General features: G+C 64.6%; 1 protein-coding gene across 17 annotated transcripts; it reads right to left on the bottom strand.

The window, feature by feature from the left end:
• Nucleotides 1–53: 53 nt before the first annotated feature.
• ELN (elastin) lies at nucleotides 54–24,207 on the bottom strand. Of its 17 annotated transcripts, none has more exons than XM_054847571.1 (35): nucleotides 24,030–24,207; nucleotides 17,212–17,265; nucleotides 16,718–16,744; nucleotides 16,497–16,529; nucleotides 15,248–15,292; nucleotides 14,553–14,630; nucleotides 14,073–14,132; nucleotides 13,892–13,957; nucleotides 13,759–13,806; nucleotides 12,561–12,632; nucleotides 12,291–12,317; nucleotides 12,011–12,082; nucleotides 8,900–8,941; nucleotides 8,371–8,436; nucleotides 8,043–8,087; nucleotides 7,821–7,904; nucleotides 7,672–7,731; nucleotides 6,645–6,740; nucleotides 6,502–6,552; nucleotides 4,989–5,156; nucleotides 4,849–4,908; nucleotides 4,527–4,667; nucleotides 4,334–4,393; nucleotides 3,692–3,793; nucleotides 3,430–3,483; nucleotides 3,044–3,187; nucleotides 2,812–2,859; nucleotides 2,359–2,400; nucleotides 2,142–2,183; nucleotides 1,662–1,703; nucleotides 1,530–1,556; nucleotides 1,215–1,256; nucleotides 986–1,015; nucleotides 815–865; nucleotides 54–698 (listed from the first exon to the last, which is right to left on the bottom strand). In XM_054847571.1, the coding sequence occupies exons 1-35, from the start codon at nucleotides 24,106–24,108 to the stop codon at nucleotides 649–651; spliced, it is 2,208 nt and encodes a 735-aa protein (XP_054703546.1). In that variant the 5' UTR covers nucleotides 24,109–24,207; the 3' UTR covers nucleotides 54–648. The 17 variants fall into 17 exon arrangements, with proteins under 17 accessions (XP_054703546.1, XP_054703547.1, XP_054703549.1 ...); XM_054847572.1 differs by having other exon boundaries at nucleotides 8,915–8,941; XM_054847574.1 differs by lacking the exon at nucleotides 1,215–1,256.
• Between the last annotated feature and the right edge of the window lie 257 nt (nucleotides 24,208–24,464).

Below are 24,464 nucleotides of genomic sequence, written 5' to 3'. Positions count from 1 at the left end.
GCCACCCATCACCACCACAGGGAGGGGGACAGGGACACGGGACGGAGCCAGAGTCCTTTAAAAACTTGTCCTTTATTAGTCTGTCGGAAGCGAGTCCCTCTGTATAGGGCGTCCCACCCAGTTATAGCAAAGTGAGTAACATGAAGGGACCGAGCCCCTCCCACCCACGGCCCCCCCGGGATGGAGGGAGGGCAGGGACCGGGGGGGGGGGGGGGGGGGGCCCAGGGAGACTGGGACATCCCCCCCCTGATGCAGCCTCCCCCGCCGGGACCCCCTTCCCTCCCTCCAATGTGGGGTGCCCCTCATCCTGCCTCTCCCCCCCCCACGGGGTCAGCTCGGGGGCCGGGGAGGGGGTGTGACACCCCAAGACCCCCCCACAAATCCCGCAGGGAGCGATAGCACCAAGGGGGACGGCTGCTCCCCGCAGTTTATTCCGCGCTCCCTGCCGGGCCGGAGGGGCTGGGGGGACACAGGCGCTGCCAGAGGCACGGGGTCCCTCCTGGGAACGTGGGGCCTGGGATGGCCCCGGGATGGGGGGGGGCATCCGGGGTTTTGGGGAGGGGGTGGTTTCTCAGCTTTGCTTGGGATTTACATTCTGGACCATGCAGTAGCACCAAAGTTCATGAGGTCATCAGTGACGGCGGGCGGTTACTTCCGCTTCCTCCCGCAGAACTTCCCTTGTGCGCAGCCCACGCCGCCTGGGGGGGGATGCACAGGGTGAGCCCCCCCTGCACCCCCTGAGCCCTGGGGGAGGCTGGGAGAAGGGCAGGGGGTGCAGGAGCGGCCCCATGGGGCAGGGGATCACCCAGCTCACCTCTAAAGCCCAGGGCACCGAGGGCTCCTCCGAAGGTCTTGGGGGGCTTCCCTGGGGGGGGAGGCAGAGCGGGGTGAGTGGGACCCCCACCTCACTCAGCCGCTGGGTGTAGGGGGGGATATGCACACCCCCCGCCCCAAAAATGCCCTGCTGGGGCAGATGGACACTCACCAACGAATCCCAGCTGGCCGGCGACCCCACCTGAAAGCAGAGCGAAGCCCTCAGCACCCATTGGGCGCCCCCATCGCCCTGCCCGGCACCCCCCAGCCCAGCACCGCCTGGCTCAGCCCAGCCCCACGGGTCCCTCCCCAAGCCATGGCCGCGTCCCCACACTCCGTGGGCTGTGCGTGTCCCCGCGAGGCAGCTGGGCAGCGAGACGCCCTGGGTGTAGGGATGGTACCTGGAAATATCGGTGATACGCCAAAGCCGGGAACTCCAGCCCCTGGGGAAAGAGCAACAGCCGGTGACAGCCTGTGACAGCAGTGCCACCCCAACCCTGCCTGGCTGGGGCACCCTGACACCCGGGCTGGGGACACCCTGGCTCACTGCAGGGACAGGAGCCCCTGCAAAAGCCTCTGTCCGCACTAGAGCACCTGTCTGGCTTTGGGGTGCTCTCCCCAGGAGCGGTGTGGCCAGCGGGGACAGCAGCGGAGTGGGGACAGCAAGCGGGGACAAGCGTGGTGCTCCCGCCCCAGCCCTAAACTGCGGCACTCACCTGGCTGCAGCCCCCCAATACCAAAACCTGCGGGATGGAAGAGTCCTGGTGAGGGTGGGAAGGGTGGGGATGGGGACAAGGATGGGGGTCACCCCTCCAGCCCCCCTGGCCGGAGCAGCCCCTGTTCCTTACCTGGCTTGGGAGGTTTCCCAACAGCTCCTGGATACAAGATTCCTGTGTCAGAGAGGGGCATCAGTGCAGCCCCCACCGGGGCTCTGCCCCCAGGGCTGTGGCTGGGCCTCGCTACAAGCCCAGAGGGTCTCCAGGCAAGGACCTGCATCCCTGCACGTTGGGGACATGGTCCAGTACCATCCCCTGCACCCACGGCATGGGCACCGCTGGTGCCCTCGGTACCTGCTCAGCGATGGCCGTCCCTTTCCGATCACACCCCGGGAGCGGGGCAGGTGGCAGACACAAGATGGGGCACAGGGCACGGTCACAGTGTGGGGTGGGACCATGCCGTGGGACCAGGAGGGGACAAAAGCGACCCTGCATCCCCTGCATCCCATAAATCCCCTTTCCTTTTCGGCACACTGCCAGCACACCGCTGCCGCTCCGCTCCCTGCAACCCGGCCTGGGGGAGCCCCCATGCCAGGGGCCAGCATCACTCACCAGCACCGAGCCCGACTCCAAGGCCACCAACTCCGAGGGCACCTATGATGGGGACCCCAGGTGAGCACCAGCAGGTCCACTCCCTGCCCAGCCCCACATGTGCCCGTCCTTCCTCAGGCAGCCCCATTCCCCCCATGCGCTGGGGGAGCATCCCTCTGCCCGCATCCCTCTGCCCACACGTCCCTGCTGCCCGGGCTCAGCTCCTGCCAGCACCTACCTGGGACAATGCCAACCCCTGGGACTCCAGCCCCGGGAACGCCTGTCAGAGAGACACCATTAATCTCTGTCCCCCCCACAGCTCAGGGCACCCCCGGCCAGTGCTCAACCCGCTGGGGTGGCCCTGACACCCATCCTGGGTGACCCCAGCACCCATCTCGCAGTACCCAGAGCAAGAAGACCCAGAAGGGGCTCACCCCCTACATGACGCATTGCTGCAGGCAATGCAGAGCAGGAGAAAAATGTCCCCAGTGAGTCCAGGGGAGGGGGCACGGGTGGCACTTTGCACCCATGGGTGACAGCACACCACTTCCCACGCCTGCACCACCCTCTGCCAGGGCACCATGGGGCACACAGGGGACCCGAAGTGAGGCCAGCACCCCGATGGCCACACGAGGAGGGTGTGCAGTGACGGTCCAAGGCGGACCTGGGGCAGGGTAGCAGAGATACGTACCAAATTTGGGAGGTTTAGCACCAGGCTGCACCCCTATTTGGGGGATGCCTGCAAAACGAATGAGGACACTGTGGTTAGGACGGTCACCTCTGCACCCCTCCTGCATGCCACTGTCCCCCATCCCGCCTGCGTTCCCCCCCGCCACCCCTCCGCGTGGTTTGGCGGCTTTTAGCATCCCCGGCCACCGCTGTCCCCAAGCGGGTCCCCAACCGGGGTGTGACGGAGCACATACCTGCCCCGGGGAGGATGCCGGTACCGGGTACCCCTGCGCCTGGCACCAACCCGGGCACAACGCCGACACCGGGTGTCACTCCTGGCACTCCTGGCACTCCGGCGACGCCGGGCACCCCACCTGGCACCCCTCCGACCCCAGCACCTGCAGAGAGCGAGGTAGCGTGAGATGGCGAGGCAGCGTGGGGGTGATCCCTGTGTGATCCCCATACTCCCATGGGATGATGTGCCCGGCGTGGGGTGCCTGTCCCTGAAGCCCCCCCAGCTCCCCCCGGACCAGTCTGTGCCACGCCAGGGCTCCTGGGAAGGCCCCAGCTGCCCACCCGGGGGGCAGGGCTGCCTGCTGCGGGCTGCACCGCAAGCGATGGGCTTCTCCAGCCGACTCACCAAATTTGGCTGCCTTCGCTGCTGCTTTTGCTGCTGCGGCCAGACCTCCGACCCCTGAGTAGAGACAGCAAGAGGGGGGTTGGTGTCCCTGGGGGTGTCCTCCAGCAATGCTGGGAAAAGTACACCCCTCCCGCCTTGTCTGCATCCCCCAAGGGATAGCCATGAGTTGACAGAGACCACTGAGGTCCTCCTCACGCCTGTCCTGACCCAGACCTGCCCCCACACCAGCCAGGCTGCCACCACCCGCCTTCCTCCTCCTCACCTGGGACACCTCCAATGCCAGGGGCCAGGCCACCCACTCCAGGAGCTAGACCACCTATACCAGGAGCCAGGCCACCCACGCCAGGAGCCAGGCCACCTGCTCCTGCAAGAAGAGAGGGAAGGATTGGGGCTTCAGCTCAGGAAGAGAGGTGGTGGAAGGAGCTGGCTGAAAAGGCATGGCAGGCTGGGGCAGGTGGGTGGGTGGATTGATAAACAGTGGGGTGGATGGATGTTGGGATGGATGGATGGGTGCATGGACGGATGGATGGATGGATAGATGGATGGTGAGATGGATGAATGGATGGAGGTGCAGATGGATGGACAGATGGATACTGAGGTAGCTGGCTGGCTGGTTGGTGGTGTGGATGGGTGAGTAGAAGGGAGGGTGGATGGACTAATGTATGAGAAGGTGTATGGATGATGAACCTAGGACCCTCCATGCAGACTAGCTCTCTGGAGAGCACTCCCTGACACAGCCAGGACCTCATCCCACATACAGCCCTACAGAGAGCTCATCCCTCGCCCCGACCCACAGGGAACCTGTGTGGTGCTGCGCCTCATCCCTGACAAGGGGAGCAGCCTGGGGTGGGGAGGCAGCAGGAGACAGGACATGTGGGATAACCCCAGAGGGATCCCAACTTACCGTACTTGGCTGCTTTGGCAGCTGCTTTGGCAGCAGCGGCGGCCGCTGGACCTCCAACTCCTGGAGGAGAGGGGGAGCATTAGGGGCAGCAATGGGCCGTGGTGGCCATGCCAACACCCCCCCAGTCAGCACCGCTGGGGACATCCCGAGCGTCCCTTAGGCACCACCTCACCTGGTATGCCTGTGACCCCACCTGGCACCAGACCGGGCACGCCGACACCGGGCACACCAACTCCGGGCACACCAACTCCGGGTACGCCGACACCGGGCACGCCGACTCCAGGCACACCGACTCCGGGCACGCCAACTCCGGGCACGCCAACTCCGGGCACACCTACACCGGGCACACCAACACCGGGCACTCGCCCTGCTCCTGCAGCGAGGTTCAGGGATGTGGCCAAGTAGGCAGGCTCCATAGGCAGGTGTCCCACCATCCACAGTGCCGGGGGTGCCCCCACCCTGCCCATTTGCAAGCATCCCTCCTCCCTCCCTGGGAAAGGATGATGGTGACTCACCATACGCCGCGGCTTTCGCTGCAGCCTTCGCCGCGGCTGCCGCGGCTTCTGGGCCACCCACTGCAGGACAGGAGGGAGAGAGTCAGGGGACCGGCGAAGCCAGCACCACCCCATCAGCTCGTGCCAGCCCACCCACTCACCTCCGACACCAGGCACCACACCGGGAACCCCAGCCACGCCGGGCACGCCGGGGACACCAGCAACGCCAGGGACGCCAGGAACGCCAGGGACGCCAGGAACGCCAGGAACACCAGGAACGCCAGGAACACCAGGAACGCCAGGAACGCCAGGAACACCGACACCAGCTCCTACAGGCAATGAGAGGTGAGAAGTTAGATCTCATTGCAGCAACAGTTAAAAGGTGGGACCTTGTCATAGGTCTGCTGTTGTTGTCGTGGTGCCGTGGTGAGGAGAGCACCCCACCGCCTCATCCTAGGGTGTGCACAGTGCAAAGGAGGGACTGGTCCTGTGTCTCCCAAGAGGCCCCAGCGAGGATGGTAAATCTGCTTTTGTAAAACAGAGGTTGGGAAGTCACCAGCACAGGGGACCATGATGATCCTTATCACCACGGGTGCTCCAGGTGGGACAGCACGCCTTGCAGCCAAACAGGCCATGGAGGAGAAGTGTCTGGTGGTCCCCAGCAGCTGCCTGTTAGGGCTGCGTGCCCTGGACTCTGGCCAGACTGGGAAGCTGCCCAGGGCAGTGACAGCCTTGACCCGCTGGCACGCGTTAGTGCCACAGGGACAAGCATCAGGTCACTTCTGGAAGGGCTGAGTGCCAGAGTGGTTGTACCCACGGCCCCCTGATCGGCAGGAGCCTGGCACCCCAGCACAGAGCACACACCCATTAACTTGTCACTGCCAAATGTCTCCGTGAATCCCATCCTCCCCTGGGCACCTGGTGGGACTTTTTGCTACGTGATGTGGAAGAGAAATGGAAGACATGGCCAGCAAGGGTTTAGCCCTCAAAGGAAAGCTGCCATCAAGCATGGCTGCTCCCAGGGGACTCCCAGGGCTCTGCAGTGAGGATGCAGGAGCAGGTCCTGGGTCCTGGCCATGTAACCTCTGGCACTGCCTTTTGGAGCAGCACATGGATCCCCCAGCCCTGTGTGGGGCCTTGGGGCCACTTCTGCACCCAGGCTCCCGGCTTCCCTGCTGCTTGGCCATGTCCCTCATCCCCTCTGGGCTCATCCCCTCCCTGGATGCTTCTCCATAACGAGCCATCAGGAGTGGGAGAGGGACTGTTCATCAGGGAGTGTAGTGACAGGACAAGGGGTAACGGTCTGAAGCTGCAGGAGGGGAGATGGAGATGCGATGTGAGGCAGAAATCCTTCCCTGTGAGGGTGCTGAGGCCCTGGCACAGGTTGCCCAGAGAAGCTGTGGCTGCCCCTGGCTCCCTGGCAGTGTTCAAGGCCAGGCTGGATGGGGCTTTGGGCAACCTGGGCTAGTGGAGGGTGTCCCTGCCCATGGCAGGGGGTGGCACTGGGTGGGCTGTGAGGTCCCTTCCAACCCAAACCATTCTGGAATTCTGTGATTCTATGATCCCCAGGGGAGACCCGCCTGCCTGGGGGCACCCTGAGTGCCAGGGGTGGAGAGAGTCATCAGGGGTCCCCGGGGAGCTGCTGGGGAGCTCCTTGCACCGTGCAGCACCTACCGTACTTAGCTGCCTTTGCTGCTGCCTTTGCTGCTGCTGGCGCCCCGACTCCTGGGGACAAGGGAGAGAGGGACCCTCAGCCACCAGCCCCTGAGGCCCCCGCAGAGCTGGGCGGTGGGGACAGGGCTCCTGGGAACAGTCACCTGCCACCCCGGGGACACCAGGCACCAAGCCGGGGACACCGCCAACACCAGGCACGAGGCCTGGGACGCCGCCAACGCCGGGCAGCACCCCTGCACCTGGAGGAAAGCAGAGTGGTCAGACCCCCCCAAAACACCCCATGCCACTGGTGGGGACATGGTCTCCCCCAGTGTCACAGGAGGCTCCAGGGCACCTGGCTTCGAGGTGGGCTCCCCACACCTCCCAAACCAGCTGCTCAGGGGACCTGGGATGCACCCAGGATTGGGATTCCCAGCTCCCTACACCCAACCCAGGGGCCTGGAGCCCACCCAACCACCCAGGAGCTTGGGGACACCTGAGGTCCCCCAAGGCCGTGGTTGTAAGTCCCAGCTGCTCCCGGGGCTGACGTGTTTCCTCTGGATGCTCCAATGAGCAGATATCTGCTGCTCGCTTTCCTCCCGCAATACAGTCAATGAGGGGAGCAGCCAACACGAGATCTGCATCACCAAGCGCATCCCTCCACTAACGAATGACGGCTCGTTACAGACACCGTCTCCCCAGACACCTCGCCGGAGCCTGGTACAGCAAAACCACATCTCTTATGGAGAAACCACACATGATGGGGACGTACTGCTCCATGTTGGGCTGCTGCATTGTGAGGTGGCCAGCCAGCTGAAAAAACACCTTTCTGCAAACCAGGCTTTGCTACACCCAAGCCCAGCTCTCCTAACAGGCTCCTAGAAGCTGCCCCCAAGGAGGTAAAGCCCCTCTGAAGCCTTGGGGGGGTTTCACACCTTGTGGCCTTTCGCCAGCAAAAGCCACTGGCTCAGCAGAGTGGCTTCACGTCACCCCAAGCTCCGGCAAGCAGCCGCTGGAGCCGGGGCAGGGGTCTGGGGCTGGGACAGCACCCCAGGAGGTGGGACAGGGCGTGGTGGGGCAGGCGGTGAAGCCACACAGCCCCAGCACCAACGCATGGTTCTTCTGTGCCCCGAGACTGAGCCCGGCCCCGCAGGCAGCCCCCGGATCTGTCCGAGACAGCAGGGAACTCACCAAAAGCTCCTGCCTTCGCCGCCGCCTTCGCCGCTGCCGCTGCTGCTGCTGGCACTCCAACTGCCGGGGTAGCAGGAGAGATCAGGGGTGTGGGATGGGAGGAGGCGACCCTCCCCAAGCCCCAGGGCCGAGCACTCCCATCGCCTCACCTCCGGCTCCTGGGACAACGCCGACACCGGGTACCACTCCGCCGACTCCAGGGATGCCGCCAACCCCGGGCAGGACACCGGCTCCTGCCATAGGGGAGAAGGGGACCGTCACTTCAGTGATGCAGGGACACGATCAGCACCCCCCCAGCCCTGGAGGGAGGGAGGGAGGAGCTGCCCCACTGGGGAGATGGGTGATGGATGTGCCCGCAGAGGGCAACTCACCATATTTCGCTGCTGCTTTCGCTGCTGCTGCCTGTGCTCCAACTCCTGGGGAAGGACATGGGCAGACGCTGAGGTCCTGAGACCATTTCCACCTCAGCTCCCCCATCCCACATCCCTGGGGACCAGCCCCTCCTCTCAGCATCCGCCCCCTCCCCTCTGGGAAGTGATGCACCCCTCCAGGCTGTCCCTGGGGTGACATTGCCACCCTGGGGCCACCAGACAGCCGGGCAGTGCCCAACACCCCATCCCAGGACCAGCGAAGTGACCGAGGTGCCTGGTCCCCCCGCCACGCCCGTGCCAAGTCCCCCACCCTGGGAAGGGAGCGTACCTGTCCCGGTGGGGTACCCTGCCTTTCCTGCCCCGATGCCGGCTCCTATCCCGCCGGGCCCGAAGCCTGCAATCACAAACAGAAAGGCAAAGCCAGGTCAGGCACCGGACCTAGGAAGGGGGGCGAGACAGACGGAGCAGCTCCCTGGGCCCAGAGGATCTCCCCCGCCCTGGCGTCGAGGGATGCATCGAGATGCCAGTTCAAACATCTCTGCCTGGAGCTGGCCGCAGCTCGGGACGTGTCCGAGCAGAGAGCCAGCCAGCCAGCCGACCGCTGCCAGTGCCGCGGCGTGCCTGCGGATTAACGGCTCCCGGCCCCGCAGTGCGGGATGCCAGGAGAGACAGGTTGCTCCCAGCTGGGTCCACAGGCATCACGGCAAGGTGAGGCACAGGACCCCTGAGGGACTACCTCACCCTGGGAGCGGGATGCCCCTCGCACCGCCCCGGGGGTCGGTGGCCCTGAGGCCGTGGCAGCAGCCGGCAGAGCCGCGAGGAGCTACTACCGCGGAGCAAGGGCTACGAGCACTCACCGTAGGGCAGCTTACCAGTGCTGTAGGGCAATCCATAGCCACCTGGAGAGGAGAGAAGGTGGCGGGTTAGCACCTGGCTGCCGGTGGCCGTGCCCCCTCTGCCCCGCGGTGTAGCCCCTCTCTGCCAGCCGGCTGTGCGGTGCCATCCCTCGGGGCTCCTTCCATCCAGACAGTAAATCCTCTGGGATACAACCCCCCATGACGGAGCCGGGTCAGGAGATGCTCTCCTCCATCACCTTGGAAGCAATGGCTCCAAAAAGAGCCACCCGCTCTCAGCCCCGCGCCAAGGACTGTGGTGCCCACAGCCGGTTTTGCAGGAGCCGCCCACGACCCCATTTCATTGTGGGGGGTCCCCCGGGAGCCCCGCGGCAAGAGCTGTACCCAGCTGGCTGTGCCACAGCCGGCTCCAAATGAAAGGTTTTAATTGGAATCAGGGCTCGGGAGCCTCTGCTGAAACGTGACCTTGTTAGGAGGTCGGCACGAAGGGACAGGGAGGAATTACGAGGAGGAACATCGTGGCCAGGGAAATGTCTCCTTGTGAAAGAGCAGGATCCCACCGCTCAGGACGGTGCGGGGATGCCCATGATTCGGCGGGGACCGTGCGCTTGGGAGCCGGCAGCACCGAGCTCCCATCACTGCTGGCAGCAGCCTGAGGAGGGGTGATGGGCTGCCACATCCCCGATGGGGACTCCTCGAGCGGCACGTAGGGTGGAGGGTGTCTCACACAGCAAGCCCTCCCGCCGGAGGGGGTTGCGGGCAGGGTGGGGATGCGGCTGCCTGCAGCCAGGACGGGATTGCTCATGGCAAAGCATCTCCTTGAGCGTGGGACACCGTCCCCTCCCGCCAGACAGCATGTGGGGACCAGATTTCCCTCCACCCAGCCAGGCTGCCCCATCATGTCCCACGCCAGCACGGCGTTGCTGGAAGGCGGAGGCTTTCCAGGCTGCGGTGGCCCTGAGATGTGCCGGGTGTCCCCCACCTTGGGGACCCCCCCTTGCCCATCCTGGGGCACCTCGTCATCACCTCTCACCCCAAAGCTGCAGAAGGGTCTGGCACTGGGTGACGCATGTGGAGGTGACTCCAAGGGTCAAGAGTCCAAGCCCTCGGGTCTCCCAGAGTTTTGCCGGGTCCAAGCCCAGCTCCCCACCACCCCCAGCCGGATGCGAGAGCAGCCCCCACCCCGGGGCTGTGCGCACCCATCCTGCACCGGCACAGGGATGCTGCCAGTGCTGCCGGGGGGGGCTCAGGGCCGATGGACACCCTGACTGGCATGGAAAGGGCTTCGCACAGACCGATGCCACCCCAGCGTAGCTGGGTACTGGGGAGCAGTCCCCATCCCTACGGCATTGGGTGGGATCCTGATTCCTGCCACAGCTTCAGGCTGAGCCCCCAGTGAGCCGGGTGGCCCCGGGGCCACCTGCTGAGCAGAGACAGCACCGAGCAGAAGCTGGCTGCGACATTTGGAGCAAATTATCCAAAAAGGAGACTTTCCACTGAAAGCATTATTTTCCCTGCTGTCCCCTTGTCCCTCCTCAACCTGAACCTTGCTGCAGCTGGGACACAGCGTGGGGTACACAGGGATGTGGGGGAGCCCCCGCGTCTGCCTGCAGCATCAAACTGAGAGCCACGACAGCCAGCCCAGCATGTACCCACGCTGCCGGCCCCAAGCCCTCAGAAGGGACAAACTATCATCCCCCTGCACCCCAAAAAGGACCAGGGTGCCAGGCAGCACCCAGCAGCTGAAACCACAGCTGGGGACACCACCACTGTCCTGCTGGTCCCCACGGAAGGCATCATGCACCGATGGGGGTCCCTGGCCAAGGGGATGGGTGTCCTCCCCCGATTTCTTTAACGAAGGCTCCCCATAAAGTGGGTCAGCCGGCAGCAGTGTCCCGTCCGGGCTGCGGGCCACTGGTGGGGCCGCCGCGGGATGGAGCCAGGCACGCCACGCCGTGCGCCGGCGGTTTGCTCCCTGCGCTGGGCACCCCATGAAAGGCGGTCTGGGGCCAGGCTGCGGCCAGGAGGCCAGACGGTATCCGATGGCGGCGGGGCTGAGTCGCCCTAACGAGCTAACTCTGCCTCTGCGGGAGGAAGCCGAAGCGGGCCAAGTATTTCTGCTGCCGTTTGCGGCGACGGGCCCTGGTGGGGGGAAACCGGCAGAGCTGCAGGGCTGGCACCCATGCTGGAGTGGGACCTGCTCCCTGGGGGTGGCTTCCCACCCAGGCTTTCCTGCCTGCAGCAACTTGTTTCAGCGAGTGGGAAAATGCCCGTGGATCTACTTGCTCCCCAGCACCCCAGGGATGTGGGTTCCCACCCACATCTGGCTGCCTGGCTGCCCTCCTCCTCCTCAGGGATGCTCTTGGGATCAGTGAGCTGGCAGTGCGGCCCTTGGAGGGCACAGCACCCGGTACTGGCTGCCTGGCACTGCCCCCGTCCTGCCGCTGTCCCTGCGTGGGCACGGCCAGCTGGGGACGGGCAGAGCTGGCCCCTGGCACAGGGCTGGGAGGTGGAGGTCCCTGCAGCAGCCCAGCCCGTGAACAGGGTGCTGAGCACCCCCATGCTTCCCTGGGCTGGGCCTGAGCCCCGTCTGGGCGCGCAGTGGGGAGGGAGACCTGCCTGGAGCTCCATCCCCACCTCCTGCCTGCTGCTGGTGGCCTTGGCTAGTGCTCCTTTGGCCCAGGCGAATGCCGAGCAATGCCCAGCACAACCCCAGAGCCACAGAAAGCAGACGGTCCCTGCAAGGGCTGTGCCTCGTGCCAGGAGCTGGCAAGGACAACCCTGCGGTGGCCTGTCCCAAAGCATGTGCCCATACCATGCTCTTTCCTTACCTTTCAGCAGCCAGAGAGAGGCACAGCATCATCCTCGTGGGCTGGGGGCAAGACCAGCGGCAGCATCCAGGCAGCTGCCCGTGGGGCCGCGCTACGCAGGGCTGCTGCTGGACTCACGCGCCCAGCGCCCCTTGCCTTGTCCTGCTGTCCCAGGGCCAGCACCAGCATTGCCAGGTCCGGGGGACCCGGGGGCACTGCGGCTCAGCCCTGGGGATCGGCGGGTCCTTCTCCTGGCACTGCTGGGGGTCCTTCACCCCTAGCCCCGTTGGCTGTGGCAGCTTACCTGGGAGCTTAGGAGCTTTGATGGGATACCCCAGAGGGACACCGGGCTGCTGACCTCCAAAACCTCCCAGTCCTGCAAAGCCAACAGCAGACTCTCACCTGGAGCCTGCACTCAGGCTGCCACCAGTCCTTGCGAGAGGGGAGCGCCCCAGCACACCCCAGGAGAGGAGAGCAGGTGGTGTGGGGAGCCCTGAGGCATCTTCTGTCACAGGGAGGCCACAGCTGTGAAGAACAGGCTTGGAAAGGAAGAGAAGGATGGGCGAGAGAGACAGGACACTCACCAGGGATTCCTGCGAAGGCTCCTGCTCCTAGACAGAAAAACAAAAGCGCCCATGTGAGCCTCGGGGCTGGTCCTCGGGGTCCAAACTAGTCTGCGTGGGCTGCATGGGCTCAGCCGGAGGTCGGCTTCACCTGCCCATGTGCCCCGTGGGGCTGTGACCCCAAAGGATGGGCTGGAGCCAGCCCCAGCAGGATGGGGATGAGGGCAGAGCTGGGGGCAGCCCAGCACCCGCCCTCCACCCCGACATCCCCAGGGGATCGAGGGGACCTACCTGGAACTTTCGGCTTCACTCCAGCACCAGTGGGCACTCCGGGCAGCACCCCTACGCCAGGGAAGCGGACACCTGCGGCAGGGACCAGAGGGGCCAGGTGAGCACGGTGGGACATGGTGGTGTTGCTGGTACCCGAGACCCCTGCGCCCAGCTCCCAAATCCTTGTCATCCCATTTCTGGCTCAGCGCTAACCCTTGTGCCCTGGGACAGCGTACCCCTGTTCCTGGGGGCTTGCTGGCCCCCCCTGTGCCAACCTCCCCACTCCCCCCAGGCAGAGCTGCTGGGGAAGGGTTTGCTTGAGCCCTGGGGCTGCCTGTGCTATGGGGGGGGGGGGGCAGGCTGCCCACACAGGAGCTCGGGGTGCCTGCAGGGTACGTGGCACCCCCGAGTGGGTGACAGCAAAGCACCAGCCCACGCCATGGTGTCACCAAGGCTCTATGCCCCAGTGATGTGCAGTGGCTTCATGCAAGCTGGGGCTCTGTGGGGAGGGGGGGTCGGGCCCACTGAGCCCCGACCTTCCAGGGGAAACAGGCAGCACTTTGGCCTTGCAGTCATTTGGGTTGGGTTTTGGTGTTGGGGTTTTTCTTTGTTTGTTTGTTTTTCCCTTTTACAAATGTCTTTGATTATAACTCACGCATTTTCAGACATGGAAAAGACATTCCTGACCAGCAACACACTTCTCCTTCTGACAATGTCGAAACATCTTGTTTTCACAAGTTTTCCTCCCCCAAATTACTTTGCAGTGAGGAATTCCTCTCCCCCCGCCACCTCCTCCCCCTCCTTCCCACGCCGCCTTTGGCTGGGCAAGCCGGCCCTGGCGTGCTGCGTGCCAGCTCCTCTCCCGGCGCTGATGCCGCCTGCTCCCGCAGAGCTTGGCATGAGACCCCCAGAGATGCCAGGTCCCCCCGCCCTTGGCACGGTGGAAATGTCACTATGGCCCCAGCAAAAGGGTTTGGAAACTGCAGGCAGCAGTGATGGTGCAGGCAGGGAGTTAGGCAGGCGGGCAGCACAGGGCTGCATGCAGCCTTTGGCAGGGCAGGGTGCTCTGCCCACGTGGGCAGGGCAGGCAGGGGAGATCTTATAATGCCCAGGCTGCAGCTGGCCACAAGGCTATCGACTCAACCTGGGGTGCTGGCACTGGGTGGGGACCCCCTTGGAGGTCAGGGTGCTGCTGGTAGGGTGGGAACCCCCAGCTCACCTGCACCGGGGAGCACGCCACCCGGGAAAGCTCCAGGAATCCCAGCACCTGCCGGGTGAGAGAAAGGCAGGGATGAGCGCCCAGCTGGAGCCGTTCCCCATCCTGGCCCCCGGCTTTGGGGCCGTGCACCTACCTGGTACTTTGGGGGGTTTCCCTGCCGCACCAACCCCGGGCTGCACCCCGCCCGGTACCACTGCACCTGCAGACAGCAGAGACCCCCTGAGCCCCGGGCACCGGCTCCTGCCCACCCTGGCAGGCATGGGGACAAGTCTGCCCCAGACTCAGCTATGCTGGGGACGAGGGCTATTTCCTACCTCCGGGGACCCCGAGGCCACCAGGAACACCAATTCCACCCACGCCACCAATGCCAGCACCTGGGGGTGTTGGAAAGAGGCGTGGACCAGTGTGAGATGCCACCACTGGGCTATGGCTGTCCGTATGGTGCCAAAGGAAGGGACAAGCTCAGGACGGCTCTTGGAGGGCGAGGGGGACACCCTGAGGCAGTACCAGGGATGGGTCCCCCAAACCTGGGCACAAGGTGCTCTCTGCTTCTGGGGGCTCAGGTTTGCCCCTTTCCCAGCACACCGAGACGTGCCAGGGTCCCTCCAAACTGGTGGGGATCCCCGCGAGAGCAGCATCTCCTGCTTGCAGCCCCCCAGCTCCACGGGGAAAAGCTTTCATAACCCGGGCTCCCAGGGGACACCAGGAGTCCCCGGGGGCTGCCTGAGCCCCAGCATTGCCTTGCCCAGCACTGTCACCTGTCCCAGCACCGTGTCGGACCCCCCAGCACTCACCAGCTTTCGCAGCAGCCTTGAGCGCGGCGGCAGCGGCAGCTCCTGGGAAGACGCCCCCGGGGAAAAGACCTGCAGCACCTGTGGGGTGCGAATAACCAGCGTGAGCATCCTCAAAAGCAGCTGGCAAGAAGGTGTCCTGCCCTCCATGCCGGCCACGGTGGGCGCAGGGGGTGGTGAGCCATGGGGGGCTGTGCGGCAGTGCCAGGGGGAGGCGTTAGGCTGGGCAAGGCGATGGTTAGCAGGTACTGCCCTGTCCTGCACCTGCTTCTCCCTGCACCCCCCCAAACTCCTGCTCCCATCCACATCCCACCCATCACCAGCTGCACCAACACCACCTGGGGCACCCTGCGGTGTCACCTGGGGGTCCCCTGTAGCCCGGGCAGGCTGGCCGGCCACATGCAGGCACTGTGCCTCTGCTGCAGACCCCGCGGGGACCCCAGGTCCCTCCTCGCCTATCGCTGCTTGGGGTCACCCAGCCACGGTTGATGCCGTGATGTTGGGGGACCACAGGGCTGCCTGTTGGTGGCTGCCAGGCCCTCAGGTCTGGGAAGAGCGCCCAGCCCAGATGGGACCCACCAGGCAGGCCACGGAGAGCATCCGATGGGGACAAGCCACGTGCTGTCCCCCAGGTGGGTCTCTGGGGACATTGCCCTGGGGACAATCCTGAGCGGGGCCGGCCGGTGGTCTGTGCTCACCTGGCTGCAGGCCAAGTGGGCCAAGTCCCCCGAGGCCTCCGACCCCTGGAAAGAGAAGTGGGGTGAGGCAGGAGGGGATGGCTGGGGCCAGAGGAGCGGGTGCATCCCACTTGCACCATCCCCATGGGACGGGAGCACGGCCCGGGGAACGGGCACGGGGACAGGTGACAAATGTGCCCGCCGGCATCCGGGTCTCCCATCCCGTCCCCTCCTGCCTTGCCTGCCCCCCACCCCGCCGGGCCACAAGGGGACGGAGCTGAAATGTTTATGGCTGAGGAATGAGTCCCTGTGGCTCCGGCCAGCGCTGCCTTCCAACATCTGGGGCTAATCAGCCCTCGCTCCCTCCAGGCGCAAATTCCACTGCCTTTGGCTCAGGGCGCGGACACCGCTCCGGCTGGGGCTTCGCGGCCGCGCCGTGTTTGGTTTTAATTACGCCGAAATAAAGGGCCTTGTTTTTCTTTCCACGAGCTGAAATCTGAGTTGCCGGCCCCCGTCTCGGGCTGGCGCTCCTGCTGTGCAGATGGGCTGGCTCGGGGGGCCGGGGGTGTGCAGTGTCCCCCCGCCCCAGGGCACAGCAGGTGGGCAGGGAGGAGAGACCTGGGTCTCCACCTAATCTCTCCCTGGGCCTCGATGGGCACCGGGCATCTCCGCTGGCACCAGATTTGCTCCCTGCACACTCAGTCCCTGGTGCCCCAGCACCTCCCTGCCGTGCCCCAGGCTCAGTGCTCTCAGGCTCTGCATCCTCCTTGCAGCATCCCATCTCTCTCCAGGTGATGTCCCCTCTTGCCCCCTCATTTCTAGGCCAGCGTGGGCTGCAGGAGCTCCAGCAAAGCTGCTCAGCCACGAAGGCAGGCAGGGGAGATGCTGCCAGCTTTCCACAGGCACCGGCTCCCGGGAGGGCTGAGTGAGCATTACCCAGCTTTGCATCTTCCCAAGGAGCTTTGGCGCAGGTTTGCAGGCAGCAAGCACCCCAAAAGGGCTGTCTTTGGGGCCAGAGAGGAGCGGGCAGCGTGCCGAAGCAGAGGATGATGAGGGAAGGCTGCCTTGTGGCTGTGGGGGCTTGGTGGGGGTTAGTGTGGCAGGGCAGGGCAGAAAGTGCTGGCTGCTGCGTGCCTTGGCCATGGGGGTGCCCAGGCTGGGGGGGTCCCCTTGGCCATGTGGGAGAAACACAAGGGCAACAGAGGCTGGGAAAGATCCTGGCCACTGGCATGGCCGGAGCGGGTGGCAGAGCCAAGGAAAGGCTTCTTACCTGGTTTGAGAGGTTTTCCTCCAGCCCCAAGTCCTAGAGGAGAGTGAGTGGAGGGGGGTCAGAGCCATCCTTCCTCCGAGCATCCCCCCAAGGTGGGGGACACCATGTGGGACGCTGCCAGCCTCGTGGCAGACCCCATGCCCCCCACAAGGCAGCTCTGCCAGGGGTGCTGCCCCCCTCCCCATCCCAGCACAGCCTGGGCAAAGGGTCCCAGCACTCACCTGCTCCCAAACCTCCAACCCCAGCACCTGTGAACAACAGCACAGTCTTAGCACCCATCCCTGTGAGCACCCACCACCCACGCCAGGCTCCCAGGGGTCCATGGGGAGGCAGAGAGGGTCACAAGGGTGCAAGGGGATGAGGCATCCCCCCTGGGATGACCCCAAGCTTTTGGTTGAAGCGCTGGGGACAGGCTGTGACCTCTGAGCACCTCCCGTGGCCAGGGCTGGGCAGGCTGTAGGTGCCAGCCCCAGGCTAGTGACCCCCAGCGTAAGCCTGGCACTGCCACACAGTCCTGTCCCCACGCCGTGGGGCTGGTGCGGGGACAGCCACCCAGGGCTGAGTGGCCAGACAGGGTGTCCCCATGTCCCCTGATCCTGCCTGGCAGGTCCCCAGCCTTCCATGCTGGCTCAGAGGTACCTGGGGACCTCCCAGGTACCTGCCCCATCCCTGCAAGCAGGGTGATGTCCCCCCAATGCTGCCTGGACCCCCTTACCTGGGAAAAAGCCTGCTCCTGGGACTCCCCCTCCCGGAATAGCACCAGGGACCCCTGGAAGAGAGAAGAGCCTCGTTAAAATCCCCGCAGGGATCCAAGTGTATCCAGCGGGTCGGGGCAGGGGGCACCTCCTGGGATGGGGAGCTGCTCCCTGCGGAGGGGGTGGGATGCAGAGCCCCCGGGTGGGGGCTCAAGGGCAGGTCCCTGCCTTTCCTTGCACACCTGTGTTTCCCCAGGGTCACAGTGGTGACGGGGTTTGGAGGTGCCCCAGCCAGGAGCTGGGGAGGGCATCTTGGAGAGGTGTCAGCAGGACTTGGTCCTGCATGGGAGGAGGGGCTGGCATGAAGCAGGGCTGGCTGGTGTCTAGCTCTGCTTGTCAAAACCTGTCCCGTACCACAGCCAGCGCCATCTCCATCACCTCCAGCTTCACGTGGCTCTGGGGGGATGGGTGCAGGCATGGTCATGCATGGGGTGGTCAGGCTGCCCCAGTTCATCCCTGCAGCCCACACCAGTCCCAGCCAAGCCTGAGCATGCTTGGCTGTGGCTGCCCCATGCCCATGCTGCCTGTGCTGCCTTGCCCTGCCTGCTGAGCTGCCAGCAGGAAAAGCCAGCTCAGGCCAGCAGCACTGGGGTGTTGGACTGGGGGGGACAGTGCTGAGACCCCTCAATTCCCCCTATGTCCCTCTGCCTGTCTCTGTGAAGCTGAGCTAAGCGCCCAGGTCCCTGTGCTTTCCAGGACATCTGGGACTCATGCTCAGAGGTTGTGCTCAGACACCATAGCAATGTTTTTTGGCTGGTTTGGACCCTTGCAAAGGTCTGTCTCCTGCAGACCACCAGGCAGCCATCCCCTGGATGGTCCCCCCTGCTCCATCAGGGCCATGGGTGGGGTGGGGGTTTGCACGTGGGTTCATGGCACAAGGAGGCTGCAATGCAGAGGGATGCTCCACTTTTGCCTGGAGCATCTTTTTGGCACTGAGGAAGCTGCTGTGGGATTTGCAGGATGGCTGGCAGGACTTGCAGTGAGGCTGGCAGGAGGTTCTGGGGGTTGCCAGAGGCAAGCGCAGGGCTGCCATGGTCAGCACCCCTGTGGCAAGCTGCACCCAGCTCTCCTGCCTGCTCTGGGCAGAGGGGATGGAGTTCAGGGTGGACAGGCACTGGGGACCCTGCGGTGGCATGGCTGGGACCTGAGGACCCGCTGTCCTGCTCTGAGGCTGCAGTGACCTCCCCAGCACCCCGGCCAGCGTGAGGGGACATGGCACCCCCAGGACCTGGGTACATGCAGTGGCACAGCCATGGCAACACCAGCATGGGCTGGGGCAGGGTAGCCAGCGCAGGCAGGTGGCAGGCAGGTGGCAGAGGTGGCACGCCACAGTGAGAGACACATGGTGCTGCTCATTTCTTCTCCATCTCAGATGTGGCACAAACTCTGTGCCTCACAGACCCCTGCTTTGTGTCCCCCACCACTCAGGGCACCTGCGAGTGCAGCACCCCAGCCCAGCCACACAGAGAGACCGGGTGTGAGGATGCACCCACACGTGTGTCAGCCCACACACGCATTCAAGAGGGGTGTCAGGCTGTGCGTGCATGGGAGACGTTGGGACACAGGCACCGGCAGGACGCGCACCCGCAAACCCATCGGGATGCACACAGAGGTGGATAACCCAGCCCCCACACGCCCCAGCAATGCCAAAGAGCGGGGCTCAGCCCTGTGCCCCCCAAAACCACCTGCCAGGGCCCTGCTGGGGCCGGGGACCAAATCCAGCCCTGGAGCAGCTGATGTCCCTTGGAGTGGAGGGGACACGCGCTCGGTCATCGCTCCAGACGGCCAGCTCACCCCTCTGGCACGGCACAGCCCGGCCCGGCTGCCGGCCAGGGGTTTACAGAGCGGCTCCTTTTCCCGGCACATTCCCCCGCCCTCCCCCGCCCCCCCAGCCTGGAAAAACAAATCCCAACTTCTTGCTTATTTCCAAACAAACTCTGAGCGTCCACACATCGCCCGTCCTCCCCCACCCGCCCTGCCGGGAGGGGACACCCACCGCCACAGGAGTGAGAGCCGGTGGGATGGCCAGGAGCTGCCCAGAGACCCCCAAGCCCAGGGCCAGCGACCGCCCCCACTAAGCAGGATGGTGCCTGCTGCATTCAGCCCCCATGGTGCTCCCCAGCCTCCGTCCCCCACGGCCGGGCAAGGTGCTGGGGTGATGCCAGGCACCCGGGGACCAGGACTGAGCTCCCCCAGCCCTCTGTCCCCCTGTGCCAGCACTGCCTGGCAGAGACCCCCGGGGAAGCTGGGACAAGGCAGGATGGCTCACAGCCTTCCTGGGTGCATGGGGACCCTAGGAAGGTCCAGGTGACACCTGCCCACAGCCACGGCTGCCATGCTCAGCCCTTCATTGGTGTCACCTTCCTGGGTGCTGTGGACCCCAGTGGGGGGGTCCTGCAGCGGTGCCACTGTCAGTGCCCCTTTCCCCGGCATCCCCTAGGCAGCATGCCAGGGCTGCAGCGCTGTGCCCACCCCGGTGCCTCGTGCCAGGTCTGCACCTTTCGGAGGATTACAGAGGATGTGCTGGCTCGTCAACTATCTCCATGCCCAGATCAGGAGGCAGAGGGGTCAGCAAGCCTTGGCAGGAGCCTGGGTGGCGGGGGGGCAGCGGGATGGCCAGGGTGGGGATGCTGTGTGGCTTTGGGGAGCCGAGGCTTTCGCTCAGGAGCATTGCGGGAGGCTGCTCCCCCTTGCTGCTCTCCCTGGCCAGCTCTGATGCCAAGCAAATGCAGCCAGCTCTGCACTTCTCTTGAAGCTCGTTTAGAAGCTGCCTTGGTGCTGGCAGAGCCGGGCTTGTCCCGGTGGGGAGGCAGTGCCCGGTGTGGGTGCTGCCAGGGCACACTGGGGGCTCTGACCTGCTCAGCTCTCCACCTGAGAACCAGCCTCGAGCAGCCAAATTCACCGCAGCATCACCAGTCCCACCCATCGCCTGCACCGCCGCGGCTCAGGTGTTGACAGCAGCCCACGCGCTCGGCACTGGCTACACCGTGAGCTGCCCAAGGCCGCACTGGGCTACAGCAATCACTACAGCAATCACTCGCCGGTGGGTCCTTCCCCAGCCCTCTCCTTCCCCAGCCTCAGGGGCAGGATCCCACAGCCCAGCTCGGGGTCTGCTCCCCAGCACGGCGTGCCCCCCCTTGGCCTCTCCATCCCACATTCCTTTAGTGCATCGGGGAAGGGGAAACTGAGTCACCGGCCTCCCAGCACTGAAGGAGCTCTGCGCAGCCTCTGCGCCTGGTCGGAGCCTGCCGGGACTCGGGAAGGGGGTTTCTCCTGCCTCCAGCCTGGCTGTAAGCCTGTAGAGCAGGGGGCTGGCCCCCAGCACCCCAGCACCCACCCCAGGACTGTCTTCTCAAGCCAGGGGCAGGAGAATTTGCACCCACATGTGCAGCCCCACTGTGGTAGGGGTTAAGCCCTGGAGGTCCTCCAGATCTGCTGTGGAGCCTTATTTATAGAAATTGGACTTTTTCTTCCATAGCTCTGTACCATAGGTCACTATTTGCAATATCCGCACTATTCTATCACCTGCGCTATTTTGGATTGACCACTGTTTGTATCATCTGCACCATTTCTACCTGCATCACTGCTTGCAGCTTGCTTTTCAAGCCAGAAATACAGATGTTTTCTCTATTTGACAGTTTATTTTCCCCTCCTTTTGAGACTGAGACCGGGATCCACGACAGGACACGAGCTCACACCCTCTCAGGGCAGCCAAACCTCAGACCTGCCAGCAGACCTCGCTGCCCTCCCTGCGCCCGTGGGCGATCGCTCCCGGAGGAGGCTCAGCGTGTAACCGCCGCAGATATTTCCCCTCTTCCCTCATGCTGCTGCTTTCTTTTTCTTGGGAGAATCAGTTTTGGAAACATGCAGTAGTCTCCAAGCAACTTTGAAGCCGTGTTGCATCCCAGCCCGAGCTCGCTGGTAGCAGCTCGGGGAGGAGCAGGGGGGGCAGCCTGGCTCCTCTCCAGCCCCCCAAGGCTTCAGCTTTCATCTCTGAGCGCTGGCGGACAAGCTGCACCCTGCGAGTTGTTTGCAGAGGGAGCAGCCCCAGCAGGCTGGTGCCTCGGGGAGGTGCCTGGCTGGGAAGGGGAGATGCCATCCCAGCCCTACGACCGGCACTACTGGCACTGGAGGCACCCTGGGGACTCTGGGTGTCCTCGGAGGGTCTCCACAGTGCCCAGGCTGGGATGCCAGCACACCCGGTGCCAGCCTCTCTGCACCCACCCGAGCTGTCCCCCATGGTCCCAGAGCCTGCAGGGCTGGAACCCCCCAGGGTCCCTCTTGTCCCTCCGGGGGTGTCGCTCCCGGGGCATCCCTGTGCTCCAGCCCTGAGGGACAGATGGAAGCACTGAGGGATGGATGCCCCACTCCAAACGCTGGGACATGCTGCACTTGTCACCTTTTAGGGAAACAGACGGCAGCTTCCCCACGCAGCAGCCTGGATCTGGCCGTGCATGTCCGCACGGTGCCCAGTACAGCTCCCTTGGGTGGTGCAGAGCAGCAGGGGCTGATCCTGACCCACCACCAGGAGCTTCCCAAGTACCATCAGCCGCTGCAAGCCCAGGGCTCAGCCCCTCGGCAGGGTCACTGCTCTGAGAGGGACAGTCTGTGTGTGCAGGGGGGCCCCCCCTTTTTCCCCTCGACCCTGGGATCTCTCAAGGATCCCTTTCCTGCCAGGCTGGTTTGGAGCTGCACTGACAGTGGGTGCTGGAGGATGCTGCTCTGAGCCATCTCCAGGTGAGTGCACCCCAGAGCACCCTCGGATCCCCCCCCGCCCCATGCCACGGGCCATGCCTCTGTCCTAGCTCAGTCCCCGAGGGCTGGCAGGGCACGGAGCATGGCTGAGCCTGCCCAGTGCAATGCAGCACACCAGAGACACTGGTCACTCCTCCACGGGGAAGTGTTCCCTGCCGTCCCCATCAGCACTGGGACCACCTCCAGGGCCAGGACCACCTCCTCTCTGAGCTGCTTCCCAAACCAGCAAACACCCCTGGAGACTGAGCTGGGGACTGGAGTGGAGCCAACAGACCCAAACTGCTCAGAAATTGCTGCAGTATCTCACCCCGGGGCCAAAGTCCTCCTGAGACTTTCCCAGCTGGCCACTGCTTTTGGCCTGGCGAGCAAAGCCACCATGGTTCAGCAAGCCAGCACAGAGCATCACTGCTGGGGATGGAGAGTGCCCAGGACTGAGCTGCATCCCATCAGGGATGGCACCTTGACCCCGAGCTGCAGGTCAGGCCCAGGATCAGGCACCGACAACAGCTCGGCTTTACAGGCAGCTGCCTGGCTTGGCACCTCTCCACAGTCACTCTGCCTGCACAGCTTGGGACAGACCAGCCCGTGGTCGGGGTCCCCGGGAGCCCACCGCATCGCGGCAGAGCAGGGAGCTGCAGGGCACTGGCAGACGATGCTGTGGGCTGTGGAGAGCAGTCCTGAGGACTCTGCCCTGAGCAAGGGGTGTCCCAGCCTGCAGCTGCCTGCTGCCGCACACAGCCCTGGCACTGCCCTCCCCTGCCCACGGGATCCTGCCCTCGCCCCTCCTCTGGCCCTCGCTCCCCTGTGACCAAGAAGCCCCATGAGGTGGCTCTGGCATTGACCCATCGCTGCTGCTGGCTCTGCCCGTCGCACGCTCTCTGTGGCACGACACAGGGTGACCACTGCCCGGCTCTCCAGAGGTGGCTGTCCCATCCCTGACCCCACTGTCCCCACCTTGCAGACCTTTGCCCAGTTGGACCATTACAGTGGGCTATAAATCTGTGCTCGGAGCTGCTCTCACCCTCTCTGTGCGTGCTCACAGCCCGACCACGAAACACGAGCCGTCCCGCGGGCCGGCACCTGCTGGGCTGGCTGCTCCGGCTTCGTCACGCGGCACCGTGGGACGTGCACCGCTGTGCTGTCTTTCGCCTCCCCGCCCCGGCAGCGGGTTTGCTGCATGTGTGTGTGCATGTGCATGCTCTGGGGGTGTCTCACAGCCCCTGCCACTGCCACAGGGACCAGCCAGGGAGCCATGACCCGTACCATGCACTGGTGGATGGGCCCGATGCTGGTGACACAAGTGTGAGGAGGATGGCGCGGGGGCCACCCCAGGGACCCAGAGCCCACGATTTGGGCGGGTTGTGCTGCTCTGCAGCCATGCCAGCCTGGCTGGCTGTGTCACGGCCACACACTGTGCAGCAGCTTGCACACATTGACTGTGGGATGCACTCACACATACCCCCACTGCCCCTCCAGCTCACACTGCCGTCACACCGGGGGGGTGATGGGTGCCAGCTCCTCCAGTCCCTCGTAATTGCAGTCCCCATGAGAGCTTGGCAGTCACCCCCCGCTGCCCTGCCCTGCGTGCCCCCGAGCCTTTCATGTCCCCGAGCCCCTGGTGTCCCCAAGCCTCTCTCCAGGATGCAGCACCTCGCAGCCTCCCCCTGACAAGTGTTTTGCGTAGCAGTGCCATTCCCGGACTGCCCTGTGTCACCCCCCTCGGTGACATCCCGCCCCACCCGGGCATGGCACACGCTACCCACCGTGTTGGGGGGCAAAGAGCCCTGCGGGGAGGTGGCACCCAAGGGGTGCTGCCCTCCCACCCTCCGGGACATCCCCAAGACAGAGCAAGAGGGCTGCCTGTCCCTAGTCGGGGACATGCAGCCGGGGCAGGCGTGGGACTGCCCGGGGAGCTCGGGGGGGGGGGGGGCAGCAGCCGAGCCCCGGTACCCGTGAGGGTCCCTGCAGAGCCGGGGAAAAGCGCTGGCCGGGGCTAAGGGGAAGGAGCCTTTTCTTTCCTTACCTCCTTGCTGAGAAGCCGGGAGGATGGAGAAGAGGAGGAGGACTCCGGGAAGGAGGGGTGCAGCTGCCTGCCTTGCCATCTCTTGAAGCAATGCCCCCGTGCTCCCGCAGGCAGTGTGTTTTATCCCAGAGCTGCTTAATTGTTGCTTCCAAGGATGCGAGGGGAAGGGGAGGGGGGGGGTTGGAAGGAGGGAGGGGAAAAGGAGAGGGAGAAGGGGGGAGAGAGGCACAGGACACTACGTCATGAGGAAAGGGCAAACACACACAAGCCTCTCCAGCCGATTGGGCTGGCTGGTTGGTTATTTTTTATTTTTTTTTCCCTTTTTCCTTTTTTTTCTTTTCTTTAATTCCTCTCCCTCGCTGCTCTCTCCAATCCGGGCGCGCCTCTGCCAAAAACGCTGGAAGCGGGGGGGTGGGGAACTGCCAAGGCAGCCTG

This window comes from Grus americana, chromosome 19 (assembly GCF_028858705.1).
Source record: "Grus americana isolate bGruAme1 chromosome 19, bGruAme1.mat, whole genome shotgun sequence".
NCBI classification, from domain to species: Eukaryota; Metazoa; Chordata; class Aves; order Gruiformes; family Gruidae; genus Grus; species Grus americana.
The sequence above is the reverse complement of the archived record's forward strand: the minus strand, read 5'-3'. Positions and strand labels throughout refer to the sequence as shown.